Raw genomic sequence first — 27,569 nt, forward strand, 5'->3', positions numbered from 1 at the left:
AATGTAATAATTATAATTCCCTTTTCCCTGAGTGCTGCATGCTCCATAGCACCTCTCACTCACATGGCTCTCCGTCACATGATCAGGTCTTACTCACAGGCTACAAGTGAAGACCGACACATTGGGGACGCAACTGCGTCCTTATCCAATTCTGAGGTGTATATTGAAGATATTGGAAGAACTGTCCGCAGTTACTTTTCGTCAGCCAACAAGATGAGTAGGTCTAACAAACAGCTTAAGCACAAGTCAATCTACTATCCTCCATAGTACAAAAGTTGACCTATTCTATTCTGTGCGAGAAATACATTTTCCAAACAGTCTGGGACAGTTGTGGGATGCGATAGATCCCAAAATAATATCACTACTAGGCATCAAAATAACTTTTTAACAAAATGAGGCTGAAGCAACAGATCAGAACATTTAGCTTAAAATGTAGAGAAACTATCAGGATATTTCTTCACATTATAAGAGCAGCAATGTGCACACTACAGTAGGCTATAAGCGCAAATGTTCCATTTTAACGGAAAAACACCATTATCAAAAGTGACCACAAATGAGATTATGCATGTAATGATTTTATTATAAAAGTGCTATTTTTATGGTGAAAATGATCTTCCCCAAACTTGAAACTCACACGCTGCTTATGTATGCCAGTTAGACTCTACATCCCTTGTAAAGAGGATTAATGTGCTTCATTTGAATAAGTTATTTAGCCACTTTAGTTGTGATACAAACCTTATCAAAACATATAAGCCTATGGGGCTAGGCTAAATGAGGTGTGACTATGATTAGAAAAAGTCAGGGAAATAAGGAATTGTTTCTTGCCTTAGTTTGGGCATCATGATAATATATAATTCACATGTGAATACACACACACACACTACCGTTCAAAAGTTTGGGGTAACAGAAATATCCTTGTTTTTGAAAAAACAATATTAAAACACAATCCTTTAAAATAACATCAAATTGATCAGAAATACAGTGTAAACATTGCTAATGTTGTAAATTACTATTGTAGCCTATGTAGATAATCCATAAACAGAGGCCCATTATCAGCAACCTGTGAGTCTTGTCAGTCTGTTCTTGTTCTGAGAAATGAAGGCTATTCCATGTGAGAAATTGCCAAGACACTGAAGATTTCGTACAACACTGTGTACTACTCCCTTCACAGAACAGAGCAAACTATCTCTAACCAGAATAGAACGAGTGGGAGGCCCTGGTGCACAACTGAGCAAGAGGACTCTGCCTTCCAGCAGTTTCTTGGCAATTTCTCACATGGAATAGCCTTAATTTCTCAGAACAAGAATAGACCGACGAGTTTCAGAAGAAAGTTCTTTGTTTCTAGCCATTTTGAGCCTGTAATCGAACCCACAAATACTGATGCTCCAGATACTCAACTAGTCTATAGAAGGCCAGTTTTATTGCTTCTTTAATCAGAACAACAGTTTTCAGCTGTGCTAGCATAATTGCAAAAGGGTTTTCTAATGATCAATTAGCCTTTTAAAATGATAAAATTGGATTAGCTAACACAATGTGCCATGGGAACACAGGAGTGATGGTTGCTGATAATGGGCCTCTGGACACCTATGTAGATATTCCATTAAAGAAATCGGCAGTTTCCAGCTACAATAGTCATTTACAACATTAACAATGTCTACACTGTATTTGTGATCAATTTGATGTTATATTAAAAATTGACATTTTTTTTCAAAAACAAGGACATTTCTAAGTGACCAAACACATTTGAACAGCAGTGTGTGTGTGTATGCGATGGTGTTATATGAAATAAAATAGTATTCTAATGTTACCTTAGACCTTTATAAACAACAAAATTATTACTTTCGCAATAGCATACATGAAATGTATTAATTACACGGTTCTAATTTTGCTGTCAGAATGACTGCTCATTAGCTTGAAGGGAGGCTGTTCTAGTGTTAAAGGTTCATTTGGATAGAAAAACAGACTGACAAAGACATGAATGCACACACGCGTCTGTTATCTGCTGAATCCCGGCACTGGTAATCACAGGCAGCCTGTGTGATCCTTTACAGACCATCAATACAGATTAGGTTTCTCTGTCTGTAATCAATACCCCTACGGAATTAGGCCATTTGAGTGACAGCCTCCTGGCCACACAGCAATTCATTTCACTTGCCAGGCCTGTTCTTTACCCTGAGATAATCACACAGATGTTCCTCTTAACCTCCGCTGGGGCCGGGTGTGTGTGTGCGCATTGTCCGCCTGAACCAGCCCCTGAAACTAGGCCTATAAATACCAGAACATTTGGTGGCTCTGTGTGTGTGTGTCTGGTGTGTGTGTGTGTGTCTGGTGTGTGTGTGTGTCTGGTGTGTGTGTGTGTGTGTGTGTGTGTGTGTGTGTGTGTGTGTGTGTGTGTGTGTCTGGTGTGTGTGTGTGTGTGTGTGTGTCTGGTGTGTGTGTGTGTGTGTGTGTGTGTCTGGTGTGTGTCTGTGTCTGTGTCTGTGTCTGTGTCTGTGTCTGTGTCTGTGTCTGTGTCTGTGTCTGTGTGTGTGTGTGTGTGTGTGTGTGTGTGTGTGTGTGTGTGTGTGTGTGTGTGTGTGTGTGTGTGTGTGTGTGTGACCAGGCTGAATGCACACTAAACATTATGAATGGGTCCCGTTAGTCAGACCTGCCTTTACATTTGTATCATCACACTCCTGAGAGTGTGCACATACAGTACCAGTCAAAAGTTGACACCTTCTCATTCAAGGGGTTTTCTTTATTTTTTCTATTTTCTGTATTGTAGGATAATAGTGAAGACATCAACACCATGAAATAACACATATGGAATCATGTAGTAACCAAAAAAGTACTTTATATTTGAGATTCTTCAAAGTAGCCACCCTTTGCCTTGAAGACAGCGTTGCACACTCTTAGCATTCTCTCAACTAGCTTCATGAGGAATGCTTTTACAACAGTCTTGAAGGAGTTCCCACATCTGCTGAGTACTTATTGGCTGCTTTTCCTTCACTTTGTGGTCCAACTCATCCCAACCATCTCAATTGGGTTGAGGTCAGGTGATTGTGGAGGCCAGGTCATCTGATGCAGCACTCAATCACTCTCCTTCTTGGCCAAATAGCCCTTACACAGCCTGGATGTGTGTTTATCCTGTTGAAAAACAAATGATAGTCCCACTAAGCGCAAACCAGATGGGATGGCGTATCACTGTAGAATGCTGTGGTAGCCATGCTGGTTAAGTGTGCCTTGAATTCGAAATAAATCACCGACAGCGTCACCAGCAAAGCACCCCCACACCTCCTCCTCCATGCTTCACGGTGGGAACCACACATGCAGAGATCATTCGTTCACCTACTCTGCGTCTCACAAAGACACGGAGGTTGGAAACAAAAATCTAAAATTTGAACTCATCAGACCAAAGCACAGATTTCCACTGGTCTAATGTCCATTGCTCGTGTTTATTGGCCCAAGCAAGTCTCTTCTTATTATTGTTGTCCTTTAGTAGTGGTTTCTTTGCAGCAATTCGAACATGAAGGTCTGATTCACACAGTCTCCTCTGAACAGTTGATGTTGAGATGTGTCTGTTACTTGAACTCTGTGAAGCAGTTATTTGGGCTGCAATTTCTGAGGCTGGTAACGCTAATGAACTTATCCTCCGCAGCAGAGGTCACTCTGGGACTTCCTTTCCTGTGGCGGTGCTCATGAGAGCCAGTTTCATCATAGCACTAGATTGTTTTTGTGACTGCACTTGAAGAAACTTTAAAAGTTAGTTATTGAAATTTTCCGTATTGACTGACCTAAAGCAATGATGGACTGTTGTTTCTCTCTGCTTATTTGAGCTGTTCTTGCCATAATATGGACTTGGTCGTTTACCAAATAGGGGTATATTCTGCATACCACCCCTCCCTTAGCACAACACAACTGATTGTCTCAAACACATTAAGAAGGAAATACATTTCACAAATGAACTTTTAATAAGGCACACACACGTGTTAAGAACTACCCATCCCGGATACGGGTTTGAATTCGACAACATACGGTGTTCGCCACAAAGAGTCATATTAAACATTCCTGAAAATATAAGTGTCTCACATGCTTCAAAAGCCTAGAATCTTGCTAATCCAACTGCGTTGTCATGATTAAAAAATGATTTATTGCGAAAGAATACGCTGCGATTATCTGAGCACAGACCCCCATATCAAACTACTTATTTAACCAGCACTTGCATAACAAATTCAAAGATGGCATTGAAATAAATTGTTTACCTTTGAAGATCTTGCTCTGGTTGCAATCCCAAGGCTCATTGTTAAACAATGAATCAAATCAAATTTTATTTGGCACATACACATGGTTAGCAGATGTTAATGCGAGTGTAGCGAAATGCTTGTGCTTCTAGTTCCGACAACGCAGTAATAACCAACAAGTAATCTAGCTAACAATTCCAAAACTACTAACTTATAGATAAGTGTAAGGGGATAAGAATATGTACATAAAGATATGAGTGAGTGATGGTACAGAGCGGCATAGGCAAGATACAGTAGATGGTATTGAGTGCAGTATATACATATGAGAGGAGTATGTAAACAAAGTGGCATAGTTAAAGTGGCTAGTGATACATATGCATACGTATTACATAAAGATGCAGTAGATGATAGAGTACAGTGTATACATATACATATGAGATGAATAATGTAGGGTATGTAAACATTATATTAGGTAGCATTGTTTATAGTGGCTAGTGATATATTTTACATCATTTCCCATCAATTCCCATTATTAAAGTGGCTGGAGTTGAGTCAGTGTGTTGGCAGCAGCCACTCAATGTTAGTGGTGGCTGTTTAACAGTCTGATGGCCTTGAGATAGAAGCTGTTTTTCAGTCTCTCGGTCCCAGCTTTGATGCACCTGTACTGACCTCGCCTTCTGGATGATAGCGGGGTGAACAGGCAGTGGCTCAGGTGGTTGTTGTCCTTGATGATCTTTATGGCCTTCCTGTAACATCGGGTGGTGTAGGTGTCCTGGAGGGCAGGTAGTTTGCTCTGGAGAGCCTTACGGTTGTGGGCGGAGCAGTTGCCGTACCAGGCGGTGATACAGCCCGACAGGATGCTCTCGATTGTGCATCTGTAGAAGTTTGTGAGTGCTTTTGGTGACAAGCCAAATTTCTTCAGCCTCCTGAGGTTGAAGAGGCGCTGCTGCGCCTTCTTCACGATGCTGTCTGTGTGGGTGGACCAATTCAGTTTGTCTGTGATGTGTACGCCGAGGAACTTAAAACTTACTACCCTCTCCACTACTGTTCCATCAATGTGGATAGGGGGGTGTTCCCTCTGCTGTTTCCTGAAGTCCACAATCATCTCCTTAGTTTTGTTGACTTTGAGTGTGAGGTTATTTTCCTGACACCACACTCCGAGGGCCCTCACCTCCTCCCTGTAGGCCGTCTCGTCGTTGTTGGTAATCAAGCCTACCACTGTTGTGTCGTCCGCAAACTTTATGATTGAGTTGGAGGCGTGCGTGGCCACACAGTCGTGGGTGAACAGGGAGTACAGGAGAGGGCTCAGAACGCACCCTTGTGGGGCCCCAGGGTTGAGGATCAGCGGGGTGGAAATGTTGTTGCCTACCCTCACCACCTGGGGGCGGCCCGTCAGGAAGTCCAGTACCCAGTTGCACAGGGCGGGTTGAGACCCAGGGTCTCGAGCTTGATGACGAGCTTGGAGGGCACTATGGTGTTAAATGCCGAGCTGTAGTCGATGAACAGCATTCTCACATAGGTATTCCTCTTGTCCAGATGGGTTAGGGCAGTGTGCAGTGGTCCTTCTGTAGCTCAGTTGGTAGAGCATGGCGCTTGTAACGCCAGGGTAGTGGGTTCGATTTCCGGGACCACCCATACGTAGAATGTATGCACAAATGTCTGTAAGTCGCTTTGGATAAAAGCGTCTGCTAAATGGCATATATTATTATTATTATTATTATTATTATGGTTGAGATTGCATCTTCTGTGGACCTATTCGGGCGGTAAGCAAAATGGAGTGGGTCTAGGGTGTCAGGTAGGGTGGAGGTGATATCGTCCTTGACTAGTCTCTCAAAGCACTTCATGATGACGGAAGTGAGTGCTACGGGGCGGTAGTCGTTTAGCTCAGTTACCTTAGCTTTCTTGGGAACAGGAACAATGGTGGCCCTCTTGAAGCATGTGGGAACAACAGACTGGGATAGGGATTGATTGAATATGTCCGTAAACACACCAGCCAGCTGGTCTGCGCATGCTCTTAGGGCGCGGCTGGGGATGCCGTCTGGGCCTGCAGCCTTGCGAGGGTTGACACGTTTAAATGTTTTCCTCACGTCGGCTGCAGTGAAGGAGATGTTTTAGTTGCGGGCCGTGTCAGTGGCACTGTATTGTCCTCAAAGCGGGCAAAAAAGTTATTTAGTCTGCCTGGGAGCAAGACATCCTGGTCCGTGACTAGGCTAGTTTTCTTTTTGTAATCCGTGATTGACTGTAGACCCTGCCACATACCTCGTGTCTGAGCCGTTGAATTGAGATTCTACTTTGTCTCTATACTGACGCGTAGCTTGTTTGATTGCCTTGCGGAGGGAATAGTTACACTGTTTGTATTCGGTCATGTTTCCGGTCACCTTGCCCCGATTAAAAGCAGTGGTTTGGGCTTTCAGTTTCACGCGAATGCTGCCATCAATCCACGGATTCTGGTTTGGGAATGTTTTAATCGCTGCTATGGGAACGACATCTTCAACGCACGTTCTAATGAACTCGCTCACTGAATCAGCGTATTCGTCAATGTTGTTGTCTGACGCAATAATGAATGGTCTTTTGTTCAGTTAAATCCATTTTATACAGCCTAACACAAAACATTTTGTGAACGCTTATCTCGTTGAATTTCCTGTCATTAAATTTTCGAAGTAACATCCAACGTAAAATAGACAGACTTTCCCTGACTTTATCCAGTCACGTTTGGTTTCCTTGCAATCAACTGTTTGTTTGTAACACAACCAAACATGATCATTTGGTCATTTTGCGGGACGTATTGACCCGGAAAAACCGATTGGAAGACAACAAGTGAGGAGCCCATTGTGCACCAATTATATGACCACTGTCTCGTTGATTGACTCTATTTTAACCCAATGACCACTGATCTTCTTGAAATCTAGCTGGGTAGATAGCCAATGAGCAGAGGTAAAAGGCAGTACCACATGGTTCTTTGTTGTAAGACAAACCAACACATTGAACGCTGGCGTAAGGACTGTTCTTTCGCCATTGCAAATTGAACCGTGAAGGAGCGAAGCTTAATACGCACAGACGTTTTTCAGTGACTTGCATCTTCAGCTGTTTATTTATTGCTCACGGCGAATTCAAAGAAAGCTAATTCTAAGACTAGATATACTATTATTTGTGATTGTTTTTACATTTTATTTGCAATATATAATGATGTAATGAAATTGGAAAAGTACACGTTAGCTAGTCATTGTGAGTGAGGGTCTATTTGTTTGGATGATAACAACCATAGCCTCGGGTCTGTGTGTGTATATATAGATATAGATATATAAAAATGGTATGGTGTAGAATGTGTAGAATGCAAACCCATACATCTCAACACAGCCAGCATGCTTCCTCCAATCAGTCTACATTAGAGGGAGCATGGTCTACCAGCTACTGCTCCACCCCACGGCCATATTTGAGTCAGGCCCAAAGTGAAATGGAACAGCACTTTATGCTCCCTGTACTCTATAAGTATGTTTATTATACCTGTTGATACAGGGCTCATATGTGAAACTATTCTAACTGAACATTTTCTTTCACAGTGGCACTGACTCCGACTGGGAGACCCCATTGCCAACTTGTCCATCCCCCTCTGAAGCTGGTTCATCCAGCTGCACCCCTGCTGTCTCTGGCTTCACACCTCCCGGGCCATCTAGAGGTGTGAAGGCACTGACAAAGAAGTGGAGGAGGGGACGTGTGCCACTCGCTAACAGAGGGACAGAAGGGCGTTGGCACACCGTCCTAGAAGATGATGTGGAGCCACCCCAACCAACTTTTAGGCCTAAAAGGAAGCCAGGACCTCAGGTGAACACGACCGCAACAGCTTTTTCAGCTGTTTTTCACACAATCTGTTGTAGATTTGCCTGTTTGTAACAGAATGGGGAGAAGAAGCAAGCAGGCAAAAAGGTAGCATGGAAGCCCATATCCATGTCAGACTTTTTCTGCTACCTTTCACTGGTCATCTACATGGGGCTGGTGAGGCTGAAAAGCCTGAGGGACTACTGGAAAACATCATCTCTCTACCAACTGTCTTTCCCCATGACTGTTATGTCCTGCAAAAGGTTTCTGGTTCTCTCACAGGCGCTTCATATCAGTGACCCAAAGGTTGATGAAGAGAATGAGAAGAAGAGAGGCACAGCAACGTTTAATAGACTGTGCAAAATCAAACCTCTCTACCACAGCATTGTTGAGGCCTGCAAGACGTACTTTCAGCCAGCCCAGAACGTGTCAATCGATGAGAGGATGGTAGCCTCAAAGGCCAGAATTGGCCTCAAACAATACATGAGAAACAAACCAACCAAGTGGGGTTACAAGCTGTTTGTGTTGGCTGATTCTGTGTGTGCCTACACATGCAATTTCTTTGTCTATGAGGGGAACAGTTTTGCTACCGGTAAGGGACTTAGCTATGACTCTGTAATGGAGTTATTGGATTTTCAACTGCTAGGGAAGGGCTACAAACTGTTTGTGGATAACTTCTGCGCACCATTCGTACCAACAGGGTGGGCTTTCCGAAGACGAAGGTGAAAGACATGCCTAAGCGGGCTGAGCTGGGATGGATCCGTGAAGATGGCCTGCTTTTTGTAAAGTGGATGGATACCAGAGAGGTGGTGATGTGCACAACAATCCACACGTCCTTCAATGGGGATCATGTTGGGGATCATGTTGTGTGAAGGCGGTGCCGGGGCATGGACCACCAAAAATGTCCCCATTCCAACTGCAGTAAAGGACTTACAACAGGTGTGGACCTGTCAGATGCGCTAATAGGCGATTACAATGTTCTACATAAGACAATGAAATGGTACAAGACCTTCTTCTATCATTTCATCAACATTGCTGTGGTGAATGCATTCATCCTACACAAGGAAATGGCTAAGAGCTGTGGAAAGCCCTTCCTCTCACAGAAAGCCTTCAGAGAGCAGCTCATCAAAGAGCTTGCTGGGTACAGGACCACTGCACCAAGCCCTGTCCCTTCTGCTCCTGCCACAAGTGTTCGTCTGCCCAAATATATTTGTGCAGGCATGGATGTGCCTAAGATGAAGTGTCCCATCACATGCACCACATGCTCAGTGACCCTCTGCTTTACATCAGAAGGAGACTGCTATGGCATCTGGCATCAGCAGCAGAATATTGTCTAGAGTTTTGCAAAGTTGGTGGGGGCTAGGGTCAGTATGTTATATCTGGAGTACTTTTCCGGTCTTATCCGGTGTCTTGTGTGAATTTAAGTCTGCTCTCTCTTTCTCTCCTTCTTTCTCTTGGAGGACCTGAGCTCTTGGAACATGCTTCAGGACTACCTGCCATGATGACTCCTTGCTGTCCCCAGTCCACCCGGCCTTGCTGCTGTTCCAGTTTCAACTGTTCTGCCTGCGGCTATGGAACCCTAAACTGTTCATTTTTACTCTTGAGGTGCTGTCCTGTTGCACCCTCTACAACCACTGATCTCCACCCGGCACAGCCAGAAAAGGACTGGCCACCCCTCAGCCTGGTTCCTCTCTAGGTTTCTCCCTAGGTTTTAGCCTTTCTAGGGAGTTTTTCCTAGCCACCGTGCTTCTACACCTGCAATGCTTGCTGTTTGGGGTCTTAGGCTGGGGCTATATAAATTGATTTGATTTGATAGAGGACTGAGGGTCTTCCAAATATTGAAAGTGTGTAAATAGTTACCCATGTTATTTTGTAAATGTATATATATTTTTTTCATATATTTTTTAAATCAATAATTATTTTTCCCCCATTTTTTAGAAATGTGTTTTTCTCTTTTTTGGGGGGGGGGGGTGTGTGTTGGTATTTTGTATATAGTTATTTATTTCAAAATGTATACCTTCACCAATTTGGCCACTTGGGTACATTTGGGCTACTTGTGTGGGACACTTGGGTGACTTCATGATAAATGTCATGTAAGCACACTCATTTTGGAAGTTATCATTCTGAAACTTTGCACAATTACTGTTGCCCTCTTATATTCTTCACTGAAATTGTCCCCATCATCCTATTTGAATGTTTGTTTTATCTGGATCATTTTAAAGATGATGATACAAAAATACCAAAATAAAACGTATGGGTTATTTCATTGCATTATCTAAACCATATCTATTGTGTTATATTCTCCTACATTCAATTCACATTTACACAAACTTCAGAGTATTTTCTTGCAAATGGTACCAAGAATATGCATATCCTTGGTTCTGTGCCTGAGCTACAGGCTGTTAGATTTGGGTATGTCTTCAGGCGGAAATTGCACAAAGTAGGGGGGTAGTTCTAAGAGGTTTTGAAATACATTCCAGGTGACTAATTCATGAAGCTGGTTGAGAGAAATGTCAAGAGTGTGCAAAACTGTCATCAATGCAAAGGGTGGCTACTTTACTACATGATTCCATCTTCACTATTATTCTACAATGTAGCAAATAGTACAAATAAAGAAAAACCCTTGAATGAGTAGGTGTGTCGAAACTTTTGACTGGTACTGTATATCTCCATTATGGGGGAGCTAAGAGGGAAATACAACTGTGGTTTACTGCATCCAGTCTCTCCTGACTTCCTTTCTGGAAGCACTCCTTTAAAAAGCCATCCTTTCCTCTCCCTCTCTCACTTTCTACCAGTTTTGTTCAGCATATTTACTGCTGTGCCTCGTCTTCCCCATTCCATTTTCCCTCCATTCCGGCTAGTCTAACTTCCTGCAAAGGCGGAGCATGCGTGTGTATTTGATTGAGCAATGTCATTCCTAGTCCGCCCGCAGCTCTCCCAGCGAGTGACGGCTGTATTAACAGACAGCTAATATAACTTAAGCGAGAGTGAAAGAGAAAAAGACCGGCAACGACAGAAGACACTTAGAGCCGGCTGTGGTTGAGGGTGGTGAACTAGCCAAGCCTCCAGTCTGACCTGAACAGGACAATCTCTATGCCATGTAAGATGCTGTCTGTCAGATGCATGAATAGAGGAGCAAGCTTAAGTGAAGAGGAAATTCTGCAACTCTCGGAGGAGAGTGAGAGAAGATAAGAAATGCTGTAGCCTTGGGGCGGAAAAGCGTTGGTTTTACAAAAAAATAAGCATTTTTAGTAACTTTTTACTGGATTTCTTTCCTACTGAGAGATGGCAATACAGCAGACTAGTACAGGTCCTTCACACTGACTAAGGAAATATTTACCAAGAATTGAAAAGGGCCTACATAATCTCAGCAAAAAAGGAAACGGCCCTCTTTCAAAGATAAAAATCGCAAAAATCAAATAACTTCACAGATCTTCATTGTAAAGGGTTTAAACACTGTTTCCCATGCTTGTTCAATGAACCATAAACAATTAATGAACATGTACCTGTGGAACGGTCGTTAAGACACTAACAGCTTACAGACAGTAGGCAATTAAGGTCACATTATGAAAACTTAGGACAATTAAAGTGGCCTTTCGAAGGACTCTGAAAAACACCAAAAGTAAGGTGCCCAGGGCCCCTGCTCATCCGCGTGAACGTGCCTTAGGCATGCTGCAAGGAGGCATGAGGACTGCAGATGTGGTCAGGGCAAGAAATTGCAATGTCCATACTGTGAGAAGCCTAAAACAGCGCTACAGTGAGACAGGACGTACAGCTGATCGTCCTTGCAGTGGCAGACCACGTGTGACCACACCTGCACAGAATCAGTACATCCGAACATCACATCTTCGGGACAGGTACAGGATGGCAACAACAACTGCCCGAGTTACACCAGGAACACAAAATCCCTCCATCAGTGCTCAGACTGTCCGCAATAGGCTGAGAGAGGCTGGACTGAGGGCTTGTAGGCCTGTTGTAAGGCAGGTCCTCACCAGACATCACCGGAAACATTTACATTTTACATTTAAGTCATTTAGCAGACGCTCTTATCCAGAGCGACTTACAAATTGGTGCATTCACCTTATGACATCCAGTGGAACAGCCACTTTACAATAGTGCATCTACATATTTTAAGGGGGGTGAGAAGGATTACTTTATCCTATCCTAGGTATTCCTTAAAGAGGTGGGGTTTCAGGTGTCTCCGGAAGGTGGTGATTGATTCCGCTGTCCTGGCGTCGTGAGGGAGTTTGTTCCACCATTGGGGAGCCAGAGCAGCGAACAGTTTTGACTGGGCTGAGCGGGAACTGTACTTCCTCAGTGGTAGGGAGGCGAGCAGGCCAGAGGTGGATGAACGCAGTGCCCTTATTTGGGTGTAGGGCCTGATCAGAGCCTGGAGGTACTGAGGTGCCGTTCCCCTCACAGCTCCGTAGGCAAGCACCATGGTCTTGTAGCGGATGCGAGCTTCAACTGGAAGCCAGTGGAGAGAGTGGAGGAGTGGGGTGACGTGAGAGAACTTGGGAAGGTTGAACACCAGACGGGCTGCGGCGTTCTGGATGAGTTGTAGGGGTTTAATGGCACAGGCAGGGAGCCCAGCCAACAGCGAGTTGCAGTAATCCAGACGGGAGATGACAAGTGCCTGGATTAGGACCTGTGCCGCTTCCTGTGTGAGGCAGGGTCGTACTCTGCGGATGTTGTAGAGCATGAACCTACAGGAACGGGCCACCGCCTTGATGTTAGTTGAGAACGACAGGGTGTTGTCCAGGATCACGCCAAGGTTCTTAGCGCTCTGGGAGGAGGACACAATGGAGTTGTCAACCGTGATGGCGAGATCATGGAACGGGCAGTCCTTCCCCGGGAGGAAGAGCAGCTCCGTCTTGCCGAAGTTCAGCTTGAGGTGGTGATCCGTCATCCACACTGATATGTCTGCCAGACATGCAGAGATGCGATTCGCCACCTGGTCACAAAGTCGCCTATGGGCACAAACTCACCGTCGGTGGATCAGACAGGACTGGCAAAACGTGCTCTTCACTGACGAGTTTGCGGTTTTGGCTCACCAGGAGTTATGGTCGGATTCGCGTTTATCGTCGAAGGAATGAGCGTTACACCGAGCCCTGTACTCTGGAGCGGGATCGATTTGGAGATGGAGGGTCCATCATGGTGTGGGGCGGTGTGTCAAAGCATCATCAGACTGAGCGTGGTGTCATTGCAGGCAATCTCAACACTGTGCGTTACAGGGAAGACATCCTCCTCCCTCATGTGGTACCCTACCTGCAGGCTCATCCGGACATGACCCTCCAGCATGACAATGCCACCAGCCATAATGCTCGTTCTGTGCATGATTCCTGCAAGACAGGAATGTCAGTGTTCTGCCATGGCCAGCGAAGAGCCCAGATCTCAATCCCATTGAGCATGTCTGGAACCTGTTGGATCAGAGGGTGAGAGCTAGGGCCATTCCACCCAGAAATATCCAGGAACTTGCAGATGCCTTGTTGGAAGAGTGGGGTAACATCTCACAGCAATAACTGGAGATGCACTGCAGTACTTAATGCAGCTGGTAGCCACACCAGATACTGACTGCTACTTTTGATTTTGACCCCCCCTTTGTTCAGGGACACATTATAAAATTTCTGTTAGTCAAATGTCTGTGGAACTTGTTCAGTTTATGTCTCAGTTGTTGAATCTTGTTATGTTCATACAAATATTTACACATGTTAAGTTTGTTGAAAATAAACACAGTTGACAGTGAGAGGACGTTTCTTTTTTTTGCTGAGTTTATATCTTCGGTGGATCAATTCACTTCAATTATATAATAATATATGCCATTTTACAGATATTTGTATCCAAAGTGATTTCCAGTAGTGGTTTTATACATAATTTTCTGGTATGGTGGCCCCAGCGGGAATTGAAACCAAGACCCTGACGTTGCAAGGGGCATTCCAACTGAGTCACATGGCCATTTAGGGGCATTCCAACTGAGCCACATGGCCATTTAGGGTTGGCGCCCCCCCTTGGGTTGTGCCGTGGCGGAGATCTTTGTGAGCTCTACTCGGCCTTGCCTCAGGATGGTAAGTTGGTGGTTGAAGATATCCCTCTAATGGTGTGGGGGCTGTGCTTTGGCAAAGTGGGTGGGGTTATATCCTGCCTGTTTGGCCCTGTCCGGGGGTATCATCGGATGGGGCCACAGTGTCTCCTGACCCCTCCTGTCTCAGCCTCCAGTATTTATGCTGCAGTAGTTTTAGTCTTATACCTGGAATATTTCTCCTGTCTTATCCGGTGTACTGTGTGAATTTAAGTATGCTCTCTCTATCTCTCTCTCTTCCTAGAAAATATTCCTATTCATGAAAATCACACAAGTGAAATATATTGGAACACAGCTTAGCCTTTTGTTAATCACCCTGTCATCTCAGATTTTCAAAATATGCTTTACAGCCAACACTAGACAAGCATTTGTGTAAGTTTATCATAGCCTAGCATAGCATTTGCCTTGCTAGCAGCAGGCAACCTTGTCACGGAAATCAGAAAAGCAATCAAATGAAATAGTTTACCTATGATGAACTTCGGATGTTTTCACTCACGAGACTCCCAGGTAGACAGCCAAAGTTAATTTTTTTCCCAAAATATTATTTTTGTAGGCGAAATAGCTCCGTTTGTTCTTCACGTTTGGCTGAGAAATCGCCCGGAAATTGCGGTCACCACAACGCCAAAAAATATTCCAAATTAGCTCCATAATATCGATTGGAGTAATGGCTACTCTGTATTTTACGCGAGAATCTCTCTCGGAGCCACCATGCGACCACTTACGCAATGTGGCCGCCTACGGCTAGTCTACTACAGAAATGCGTAAAACTACGTCACAATGCTGTAGACACCTTGGGGAATATGTAGAAAGCGTAAGCTCGTTGATGGTACATTCACAGCTGAATAGGGAGTCATTGGAACGCAGCGCTTTCAAAACCTGGGGCACTTCCGGATTGGATTTTTCTCAGGCTTTCGCCTGCAACATCAGTTCTGTTATACTCACAGACCATATCTTTACAGTTTTGGAAACAGAGTGTTTTCTATCCAAAGCTATCAATTATATGCATATTCTAGCATATTTTCCTGACAAAATATCCCGTTTAAAACAGGAACGTTATTTTTCCAAAAATGAAAACACTGCCCCCTAACACCAAGAGGTTAATATATGAAGTGCAGCCAGTGAGAGCAGCAGTAGCTAGCTACCTTGTTTAGCCTCCAGCTCCTCCAGGGTGAGAGTGGGTCTCTTCTCCTCGGGGGTCGCAGTGACCGCTCTGACCACCATCTCCGCCCCCTCCAGCAGGGCCTCCAGACCCTCCTCGCCCAGCAACTTGTCCGGGTCATCGTCTGAGTCGTCGTCCAACCGTACACGGTTTTTCTCCAGCGGTAGCATGTCGTTCTCTTTGGCTTTGATGGCGAAGCAGATCGGCGCAAAGGGCACTGGGAAGAAAGGCGGAGGTGGGAGGAGTTGGTTAAAGCTGGAGGTCGTTTAAGACAAAAAAATATGTCAGAGTCACTCATTTTACCATAAACCATTAATCTTCAGCAGGCAGGCAGGCAGACAGAGAGAGAGAGAGAGAGGGAGAGAGAATCATTGAGTTGGGGGTTAACCGTCATTACCATGGGCCAAAGACATGAACCTCAGCCACCCCGCTTTTTATGCAGCCTGCAGCCACCTAATCATTTAGTCCATTTTCTAGCTGACAGTTCTAAAGGAAACCACACATACACACATGCGTACCACCCCAACCATCTCCACTGTCTACTCATCAACAAAGGCCTCAGCATTCCCACTCAACAAACAAACAATTAAGCAGGAAGAAAAAAAACAAGCATCCTCAGACAGTTTAATTATCAGAGCGGGCAGGCCGGGCTGTGATGACTGGGACTGTGTCAAGGTCAGCCTCTAAATGCTGTGGTGTGTGTACAAGTCTTACCTTTAATTGGCTTGCCTTCATTCAGCTGTTTGTCAGAGGGACAGTTACCAACGCCGCCACTGTCTGCCTCCCCCTCCGCTGGGCCCAGGCCCTCTGAAGAGCCACGCTAAAGAGAGGACAGAGAATACAGTTATTTTAAGAACAAAGTGTGTGGGGTTGTTCTGAGAATGAGAAATTAGAACATACCAGACACGGCTATTTAAAGCTCATCAATTAGTGAAGTGAAAATTATTTAGAACTTACAAGGGCAGTGCTTTTTATTTTATTTCATGGGAAAGTATTGTGTGCTTAGGCTAAGTGATGTCAGCATGCTATTTGCAAAGCTTTGTTTGGGATTGGGTTTAAAAGTTAACAGTCAAAAATAGATGTGAGTGAGGCACAGTGAGGGTTGGTTGCAGGCTGAACGGTAACGGAAAGCCCATTTCACAGTACAGAGGGCCTTCCACTCCTCTGCCGCTCTCCCTCTGTCGTCATGGCCCTCATTGGAATGCTCTGTCCGCTCTGTGCACCGTTCACCATAGGACACTGACAGAGAGGTTTAATCATTGCAACATGCAGTGGTGGAGGGACCAGGGGACAGCCACTTCCACAAGGCCAATTCCGTGTGGGAGAACACAAGCCTCAGGTCTCCTTTTCTGAGTGCAGTCTCTGAACATGGACCATACCAGCTCAGTAGGGCCATAGGAGGAAAGGGACAAGCCTGAGCACCAGATCAGAGACCATGTTGTATGTTAACAAATAGTCATCACTAGCTTGCTATACGATAGAAAGAGTCTGGACACCAGGCTAGCCGTTAGAGACAAACAAGAAAACAACACGTGGGCAGTTTCCTCTCGTTTCTCCCTACATGAGGATGGACTCATAATCCCACTTCGTATGTATGCATGATGCCATGATTGGTGGGCAACATGTCTGACAAAGCTGCCTTTGCAGCTGACTGTTTAGGCCTCAATTACCTGGGTTTCTCAGGGAGAGAGAGAAAGGCAGACTGAGGAGAGAATAAGGGAAGAGAGTGATAGAAGTGTGTGTGAGTGAATGGAGAGTGAAGGGAGAGAGAGAGAAAGAGGGTGGAGGGAGAGCGAGAAATAAGGCAGATGGGTAGTTCTGTGTCGCTAATGGAAGTTTTTCAATATTTTACAGTTCTATTAAGGAAGTGTGGCAGCGAACTCTTCAGCCGTGGCCCTCTGGAATGAGAGATCAGGGGACCGTTAGTCTGGCTAAGGAATCTGCCTCCATGAAGATGAGGGGAGAAAGAGGATGAAACGTGGGTCCTGGGCAGAAATATAAGCTCCTGAGTGGCGCAGTGGCGTCATTACAGACCTAGGTTCGATCCCAGGATGTGTTGCAGCCGGGAGACCCATGAGGCAGTGGCACAATTGGCCCAGTGACGTCCGGGGTAGGGGAGTGTTATATATATATATATCCGTTTCCTCCAGCATCTTCACGGGGTCCTTTGCTGTTCTTCTGGGATTGATTTTCACTTTTCACACCAAAGTACGTTCATCTCCAGGAGACAGAACGCGTCTCCATCCTGAGCAGTATTTTGGCTGCGTGGTCCCATGGTGTTTATACTTGCGTACTATTGCTTGTACAGATGAACGTGTTGCCTTCAGGTGTTTGGAAATTGCTCCCAAGAATGACCCAGACTTGTGGTCTACAATTTTTATTATGAGGTCTTGGCTGATTTCTTTTGATTCTCCCATGATGTTAAGCAAAGAGGCACCGACATTGAAGGTAAGCCTTGAAATACATCCACACGTACACCTCCAATTGACTCAAATAATGTCAATTAGCCTATCAGAAGCTTCTAAAGCCATGACATAATTTTCTGGAAATTTCCAAGCTGTTTAAAGGCACAGTCAACTTTTAAACTTCTGACACACTGGAATTGTGATTTCAAGTGAAATAATCAGTCTGTAAACAATTGTTGGAAAAATTACTTGTGTCTTGCACAAAGTAGATGTCCTAACTGACTTGCCAAAACTATAGTTTGTTAACAAGAAATGTGTGGAGTGGTTGAAAAACTAGTTTTAATGACTCCAACCTAAGTGTATGTAAACTTCAGACTTCAACTGTATTTAATACAGTACAATTCAGTTTCAAGCATCAATAAGTTTCATATCTCATCCGACTGTTGGTACAGATATGACCATCTCTACATGCATGGATGCAGTCATTTCGAATAAGCCTTCTGCTATATGTTCCTCTGAGGTATGATTTCATACGCTATATATTCTCTCTGTCTGTAGCATCCTGTTCATGATACTGCCCTGGCATCATCGGTTTCCTCTTTATACAGTCTTCTCCGTCTCTCAAATACAGAGCATTCGTAACGTATTCAGACCCCTTGACACTTCCACATTTTGTTATGTTACAGAATTATTCTCAAATGTATATATATTTTTTCCATTTTTTTCCCAACACCCATAATGACAAAACAAAAACAGGGTCGGAATTTTTGTAAATGTATAAAAATAAAGGGGGAAAACGGATATCTCAAATTTAGACCCTTTACTTAGTACATTGTTGAAACACCTTTGGCAGCGATTACAGCCTCAAGTGTTCTTGGGTATGACGCTACAAGAATGGCACACCTGTATTTGGGGAGTTCCTCCCATTCTTATCAGCAAATTGATGAGGATTTTTTTGTGTGTGTGTACTGCACTGGGTGGATGGTTTGTAGGCGAGAAAAGAGATGGACTTGAGTGGTTGCCTTCAGGGGATTGTGAGTACAGCCACAACCGGACTTAGCTTTTTTGTAGCAGGTAAGGAGAGCATTTTAGCTAACACTAACTTTAACCTAATACTCTTAACCTGCGACAAGTAAGTCACTTCCAGTCATAGCTGTATTCCACCTAGTCAAAACAGTCCATTGCTTAGCAGTGAAAAGCAACCTGTCATGGATAGATAACTGAAAAGATATTGCTAGCAATACAGCTACCGAAAGTGCTCGTTGACCCTCATATCCCAATATGTTGCTGATAGAGCAGGATAAAGTAGTGCAGCAAGCCGCTAGAGAGGCTGGGAAAAACCTCATAGGAAGCATTTCAGATGTTTTTAGAAGGAAATTGTCGATACAGTTAGTTGTAATAGCACAGTGGTTTTAACAAGTGACGCAAAGCACTACAACGTCCTGAGTGGAAAGCCACTAAAAACAAGACTGGAGCAATGGAAGATTAGCATGACTACCCAGAACAGAGTACAATGGAGAGGAGTCGTTGATGGCCTATGCTTCCCGAGGATGTAAGTAAAGTACAGTCTTAACTTCCCCCTGTCACACCTCGCTATAGACCAAAACACAGGGAAAGCAGTCTCTTTCAATAATGGATGTCCTCAATCTCACCCCACTTTATTAAGAGGGGTCTGATGTGAGGAAAAGAGAAAACTATTATTAAAAACAGAAACGTCATCACAGTGTCTAAGAGGAGGAGTTACTACCTCAATTTAGGAACTCAATTTAGGAACTGGGAACAAAAAAGAGGAAGAGAAGCGAGAAATAACTGAACCACTCGCGTTCAAGGACGCGGAGGTGAACCCCCTCATCTCAGCGCTTCAAAGACTCTCTCAGGTACCGGCGGAGCGGAGTCACACAGCCGCAGGCACAAATCAAGAACAATGGCTTATGCCAGGTGGCTAACTGAGCTTTTAAGTGAGGCGGGCGGACGGCTTAAGGAAGGTGACGAATCGACCTCCGTCACTCGAGGAGAGACAGGGGGGTAAGGGGAAAGAGTAGGGAGGGAGAGAAGGAGTTGGAATAATTCTCACTGCTGTGGATCATAACCTTTACAGTATGAAAGGATGCAGAAGAGGACAAGAGTAGAGTGGAGGAGAGGAAAGAGCGGGATAGAGTCTGGAGGAGGGTAAAGCCACTATTCACTTTACTGGAAGAGTCGATTCAGAAAGGCAGCTTGAACGTGCCTTAGAATTTGACAAAACAGTAGTGGGGGGAAATGTTGAATATTGATGGAGTCAGCAATCCGCTGCTGCTCTACCCACCAGTCTGTTACTGTGGGGCCTTTGATGGAGGCTGGAGCTGCTGGAGGGTGTGGAGAGACCGGCAGGGACAGAGGCAGCCACGCAATGTGGTTGGCCCTGGGGTGAAGGACCACTGCCAGAAAGTGGACATCCAAGCAACCCAGAAAGGAGGAATCAAAGTCAGGCCTGCATCCCCAGCAGCTGGTGGAAAGGGGAGGGACTGCTACAGCCAAAAGCCAAGACTCAGGATTGACACAGCATGAGTAGCCTGAAAACTGCACACATCATTGGTGCTGCATCATGATAGCCGTCTTTGTATCAAAGATAATTGTGTAGTCTAGAGCGATTTTCTAGGTTCGCTAGCCATCTATTGTCGTTCTTTTAACGCAACGTAACGTAAACAACACTGCTAGCTAGCCTGCTAGCCCCCGAATAGCAACACTGCAGAAACTATTACACTCAACGGAACGACTTGATTAGTGTAGTGTCAACAACGCAGCCACTGCCAGCTAGCCTACTTCAGCAGTACTGTATCATTTTAATCATTTTAGTCAATAAGATTCTTGCTACGTAGCTTAACTTTCTGAACATTCGAGACGTGTAGTCCACTTGTCATTCCAATCTCCTTTGCATTAGCGTAGCCTCTTCTGTAGCCTGTCAACTATGTGTCGGTTTATCCCTGTTCTCTCCTCTCTGCACAGACCATACAAACGCTCCTCACCGCGTGGCCGCGGCCACCCTACTCTGGTGGTCCCAGCGCGCACGACCCACGTGGAGTTCCAGGTCTCCGGTAGCCTCTGGAACTGCCAATCTGCGGTCAACAAGGCAGAGTTCATCTCAGCCTATGCCTCCCTCCAGTCCCTCGACTTCTTGGCCCTGACGGAAACATGGATCACCACAGACAACACTGCTACTCCTACTGCTCTCTCTTCGTCCGCCCACGTGTTCTCGCACACCCCGAGAGCGTCTGGTCAGCGGGGTGGTGGCACCGGGATCCTCATCTCTCCCAAGTGGTCATTCTCTCTTTCTCCCCTTACCCATCTGTCTATCGCCTCCTTTGAATTCCATGCTGTCACAGTTACTAGCCCTTTCAAGCTTAACATCCTTATCATTTATCGCCCTCCAGGTTCCCTCGGAGAGTTCATCAATGAGCTTGATGCCTTGATAAGCTCCTTTCCTGAGGACGGCTCACCTCTCACAGTTCTGGGCGACTTTAACCTCCCCACGTCTACCTTTGACTCTTTCCTCTCTGCCTCCTTCTTTCCACTCCTCTCCTCTTTTGACCTCACCCTCTCACCTTCCCCCTACTCACAAGGCAGGCAATACGCTCGACCTCATCTTTACTAGATGCTGTTCTTCCACTAACCTCATTGCAACTCCCCTCCAAGTCTCCGACCACTGCCTTGTATCCTTTTCCCTCTCGCTCTCATCCAACACCTCCCACACTGCCCCTACTCGGATGGTATCGCGCCGTCCCAACCTTCGCTCTCTCTCCCCCGCTACTCTCTCCTCTTCCATCCTATCATCTCTTCCCTCCGCTCAAACCTTCTCCCACCTATCTCCTGATTCTGCCTCCTCAACCCTCCTCTCCTCCCTCTCTGCATCCCTTGACTCTCTATGTCCCCTATCCTCCAGGCCGGCTCGGTCCTCCCCTCCCGCTCCGTGGCTCGATGACTCATTGCGAGCTCACAGAACAGGGCTCCGGGCAGCCGAGCGGAAATGGAGGAAAACTCGCCTCCCTGCGGACCTGGCATCCTTTCACTCCCTCCTCTCTACATTTTCCTCCTCTGTCTCTGCTGCTAAAGCCACTTTCTACCACGCTAAATTCCAAGCTGCTGCCTCTAACCCTAGGAAGCTCTTTGCCACCTTCTCCTCCCTCCTGAATCCTCCGCCCCCTCCCCCCCCTCCTCCCTCTGCAGATGACTTCGTCAACCATTTTGAAAAGAAGGTCGACGACATCCGATCCTCGTTTGCTAAGTCAAACGACACTGCTGGTTCTGCTCACACTGCCCTACCCTGTGCTCTGACCTCTTTCTCCCCTCTCTCTCCAGATGAAATCTCGCGTCTTGTGACGGCCGGCCGCCCAACAACCTGCCCGCTTGACCCTATCCCCTCCTCTCTTCTCCAGACCATTTCCGGAGACCTTCTCCCTTACCTCACCTCGCTCATCAACTCATCCCTGACCGTTGGCTACGTCCCTTCCGTCTTCAAGAGAGCGAGAGTTGCACCCCTTCTGAAAAAACCTACACTCGATCCCTCCGATGTCAACAATTACAGACCAGTATCCCTTCTTTCTTTTCTCTCCAAAACTCTTGAACGTGCTGTCCTTGGCCAGCTCTCCCGCTATCTCTCTCTGAATGACCTTCTTGATCCAAATCAGTCAGGTTTCAAGACTAGTCATTCAACTGAGACTGCTCTCCTCTGTATCACGGAGGCGCTCCGCACTGCTAAAGCTAACTCTCTCTCCTCTGCTCTCATCCTTCTAGATCTATCGGCTGCCTTCGATACTGTGAACCATCAGATCCTCCTCTCCACCCTCTCCGAGTTGGGCATCTCCGGCGCGGCCCACGCTTGGATTGCGTCCTACCTGACAGGTCGCTCCTACCAGGTGGCGTGGCGAGAATCTGTCTCCTCACCACGCGCTCTCACCACTGGTGTCCCCCAGGGCTCTGTTCTTGGCCCTCTCCTATTCTCGCTATACACCAAGTCACTTGGCTCTGTCATAACCTCACATGGTCTCTCTTATCATTGCTATGCAGACGACACACAATTAATCTTCTCCTTTCCCCCTTCTGATGACCAGGTGGCGAATCGCATCTCTGCATGTCTGGCAGACATATCAGTGTGGATGACGGATCACCACCTCAAGCTGAACCTCGGCAAGACGGAGCTGCTCTTCCTCCCGGGGAAGGACTGCCCGTTCCATGATCTCGCCATCACGGTTGACAACTCCATTGTGTCCTCCTCCCAGAGCGCCAAGAACCTTGGCGTGATCCTGGACAACACCCTGTCGTTCTCAACTAACATCAAGGCGGTGGCCCGTTCCTGTAGGTTCATGCTCTACAACATCCGCAGAGTACGACCCTGCCTCACACAGGAAGCGGCGCAGGTCCTAATCCAGGCACTTGTCATCTCCCGTCTGGATTACTGCAACTCGCTGTTGGCTGGGCTCCCTGCCTGTGCCATTAAACCCCTTCAACTCATCCAGAACGCCGCAGCCCGTCTGGTGTTCAACCTTCCCAAGTTCTCTCACGTCACCCCGCTCCTCCGTTCTCTCCACTGGCTTCCAGTTGAAGCTCGCATCCGCTACAAGACCATGGTGCTTGCCTACGGAGCTGTGAGGGGAACGGCACCTCAGTACCTCCAGGCTCTGATCAGGCCCTACACCCAAACAAGGGCACTGCGTTCATCCACCTCTGGCCTGCTCGCCTCCCTACCACTGAGGAAGTACAGCTCCCGCTCAGCCCAGTCAAAACTGTTCGCTGCCCTGGCCCCCCCAATGGTGGAACAAACTCCCTCACGACGCCAGGACAGCGGAGTCAATCACCACCTTCCGGAGACACCTGAAACCCCACCTCTTTAAGGAATACCTAGGATAGGTTAAGTAATCCCTCTCACCCCACCCCCCCCCCTAAGTTTTAGATGCACTATTGTTAAGGGACTGTCCCACTGGATGTCATAAGGTGAATGCACCAATTTGTAAGTCGCTCTGGATAAGAGCGTCTGCTAAATGACTTAAATGTAATGTAAATGTAAAGCTAGGGCTAACCTAAAGCATTTCAAAAACACTCCTCTGGTGGGCAGAGAGATGCTGCTTCTGGACACACTTACCATACATCACACTCCAACACGTACCCTCCTTCACACACACATCATTGGTGCTGCATCATGTGTGAAGGAGGGCATGTGTTGGAGTGTGATGTATGGTAGGTGTGTGTGTGTGTGTGTGTCCAGATGCTGCATCTCTCTGCCCACCAGAGGAGTGTTTTGAAATGCTTTAGGTTAGCCCTAGCTTTAAAGTGAAGTCCACACACACAGAATACATGATCAACCCTCCAACTATCTGCTCATCAATTCAGGAATGCACAACCACAAAAAAAGGTGCAATAAAAGTGACTGAAAGTGTGTTTAAAATGCTCCCATCTAAAATGTGTTTCGCAGTGTAGAACAAGGCTTTGAGGACAAACTACAATAAGCCACAATAACTTTAATAGTTTTCAGCAGGAACCAGCTGAAGCCCCAGCAGCCAAACTGTCTCTGGAGAGATACTCAACAGAACCACATCGCTCTCCCGCTCTCTCTACAGCCCTGACACATGGAGCCTACTGTTGCTTAGGCTTACAAGCCACCATCATCTCGTAATCATTCCTGCAGCGAACCATTCATGTAAACTCGCAAGATCAAGGTGGTTCGCAATGCAAACTGTAGCTAGTCCAAAAATAGCTCCCTGCTGGTCCATTCACCATTTTCTTGTTGCTAAAATTCTAATAGTTTGCCTAATTTCAGTTTGTGACAAACAAGAAGTCATTGCGTAGAGAATCATGGTACCAACTAAACTGTCAAATATTGTTTTCATAATCAAAAACACTGTATATTCAGCTGTTTTAAGTTGGTGTACAAAACCAAAAGTAAAATAAGCAAAAACAACTCTTCAAAATAGAAGGCATAGAAATAACACAGATCTACTACTTCTTAGACTTGCTTTCAACGGGAATGAAAGATCGATAACTCACATTTCTATGTGAATTTGGACAGGTTGCCCAAAAAGTAACAATTGCCTCAAAATGCTTAATATAAAACGGATGACACAAACAACTAGATTCGTTATCCATTTCATGCCCTGCCTCCAGTTCACTTACAGATATCTGAGCAAAAGAACCCCATTGAAATTGTAACAAGCGGTTCTGTGAGAAGTTAATTTAAATCAGAAGTCACAGCCGGATTTCTGGATTGGGCAAACTGTTCAATGAAGACACTGATGCCCTTTGCAACCACGTACCGATGTGAGAGTGGATTCTCAGCCCTCACTAGCATGAAAACTAAATACAGGCACAGACTGTGTGTGGAAAATGATTTAAGACTGAGACTCAGTCGAAGTCAGAAGTTTACATACACTTAGGTTGGAGTCATTAAAACTAGAGGTCGACCGAATATGATTTTCAACGCCGATACCGATAATTGGAGGACCAAAAAAACCTGATACCAATTAATCGTCCGATTTTATTTATTTATTTTTAATAATGACAACTACAACAATACTGAATTGAACACTTATTTTAACTTAATATAATACATCAATAAAATCAATTTAGCCTCAAATAAATCATGAAACATGTTCAATTTGGTTTAAATAATGTAAAAACAAAGTGTTGGAGAAGAAAGTAAAAGTGTCACGCCTTGGTCATTGTATTTTGTGTTTTTGTTATATGTTTGGGTAGGCCAGGGTGTGACATGGGTTTATATGTTGTGTTTCGTATTGGGGTTTGTAAATATTTGGGATCGCGGCTGATTAGGGGTGTGGTATAGGTTTGGCTGCCTGAGGCGATTCTCAATTAGAGTCAGGTGCTTATCGTTGTCTCTGATTGGGAACCGTATTTAGGTAGCCTGAGTTCGCTTTGTATTTTGTGGGTGTTTGTTCCTGTCTTTGTGTTGTAGTCACCAGATAGGCTGTAATTAGTTTCACGTTCCGTTCTGTTATTTCATGTACCACATTTTCATTCATTAAAAGTCATGAGTAACCTACACGCTGCATTTCGGTCCGACTCTCTTCTTTCAACAGACGAACGTCGTTACAAAGAGTGCAATATGTGCCATGTAAGAAAGCTAACGTTTAAGTTCCTTGCCAGAACATGAGAACATATGAAAGCAGGTGGTTCCATTTAACATGAGTCTTCAATATTCCCAGGTAAGAAGTTTTAGGTTGTAGTTATAGGAATTCTAGGACTCTCTCCCTATACCATTTGTATTTCAATAGACAAATCATTACAAACAGTAACCAGCCAAGTAGAAGAGTTGCACAAGTCAGAAATAGAGATAAAATGAATCCCTTACCTTTGATGATCTTCATATGGTTGCACTCAGAAGACATTAATTAACCTCTTAGGCCGACCCACACCGCATTCGGTCGCGTAATCATAGCCTCAAGCTCATTACCATAACGCAACGTTAGCGATTTCTAAAAATCGCAAATGAAATGAAATAAATATGCCTGTTCTCAAGCTTATCCTTTTCTTAACAATCCTGTCGTCTCAGATTTTCAAAATATGCTTTAGAACCAGAGAAAATCAATAATTTGTGTAAGAGTGGTGATAGCTAGCTTAGCATTTAGCGTTAGCATTTAGCACGCAACATATTCACAAAAACCAGCAAAGGGATCAAATAAAATAATTTACCTTTGAAGAACTTCAGATGTTTCAATGAGGAGACTCTCAGTTACATAGCAGATGTCCAGTTTTTCCTGAAAGATGCTTGTGTAGGACACAACGTTCCGTTTTGTTACTATGCATTTGGCTACCGAAACTAACCGAAAATTCAGTCACCTACACGTCAAACTTTTTTCCGAATTAACTCCATAATATCGACTGAAACATGGAAAACGTTGTTTGAATCCATCCTCAAGGTGTTTTGTCATATATCTCTTCATTGAAATGCCATTCCTGGAAGCCTGCATTGTTCTCAGATTCGGATGGAAAAATACTGGTAGGTGACTTTTGCGCACCAATTTCCACACAGACACCGTGCGGGACCCCTGGTAAATGTAGTCTCTTATGGTCGATCTTCCAATGATATGCATACAAATACGTCACAATGCTGCAGACACCTTGGGGAAACGATAGGAAGTGTCCGTTCATTCCTGTCGCATTCACAGCCATATAAGGCGATCATGGAAAACGTGCCATCAGAAATCCTGTTGATTTCCTGGTCGCTCAAACATCTTGGTTTTGCCTGTAGGTTTTGTTCTAAGGCACTCACAGTGAAAATCTTTGCAGTTCTGGAAACGTCAGAGTGTCTTCTTTCCAAAACGATCAATTCCAAGCATAGTCGAGCATCTTTTCGTGACAAAATATTGCGCTAAAAACGGGCACGTCTTTTTATCCAAAAATGAAATACTGCCCCTAGAGTCTTAAGGGGTTAACTCAATAAATGTTCCTTTTGTTCGATAAAGTCTCTATATCCAAAAACCTCAGTTTTGTTAGCGTGTTTTCTTCAGTAACTCACAGGCTCAAACGCAGTCAAAACAGGCAGACAAAAAAATGCTAATTGTATCTGCAAAGTTCATAGAAACAAGCCAAACTATGTTTATATTCAATCCTCAGGTTGTTTTTAGCCTATAATCAAAATATTTCAACCATACAATAAAGTCGTCAATATAAAAGTTAAACAAGAAAGGCACTCATTTTTCAGAAAACAAGCCTGAAACAATTTCTAAAGACTCTTGACATCTAGTGGAAGGCATAGGAACTGCAAGTTGAGTCTTAAGTCAATGGATACTGTAATGGCATTGAATAGAAAACTACAACAAAAAATCCTACTTCCTGAATTGATTTTTCTCCGTTTTTCGCCGGCCAAATCAGTTCTGTAATACTCACAGACACTATTTTAACAA

The 27,569-nt window shown here is 45.0% G+C and overlaps 1 protein-coding gene across 2 annotated transcripts in view; it reads right to left on the minus strand.

The window, feature by feature from the left end:
- LOC124006840 (splicing factor, suppressor of white-apricot homolog) overlaps positions 1 to 27,569 on the minus strand; it is a 150,779-nt gene that overhangs the window by 63,669 nt on the left and 59,541 nt on the right. For both annotated transcript variants that reach the window (XM_046317029.1, XM_046317028.1), the window contains exons 11-12: positions 15,989 to 16,094; positions 15,258 to 15,491 (exon numbers count right to left, since the gene is read on the minus strand). In XM_046317029.1, the coding sequence (XP_046172985.1) occupies positions 15,258 to 15,491; positions 15,989 to 16,094 (340 nt within the window). The remainder of the gene's footprint in view (positions 1 to 15,257; positions 15,492 to 15,988; positions 16,095 to 27,569) is intronic.

The sequence above is a fragment of the Oncorhynchus gorbuscha genome, linkage group LG20 (assembly GCF_021184085.1).
Source record: "Oncorhynchus gorbuscha isolate QuinsamMale2020 ecotype Even-year linkage group LG20, OgorEven_v1.0, whole genome shotgun sequence".
Classification (NCBI taxonomy): domain Eukaryota; kingdom Metazoa; phylum Chordata; class Actinopteri; order Salmoniformes; family Salmonidae; genus Oncorhynchus; species Oncorhynchus gorbuscha.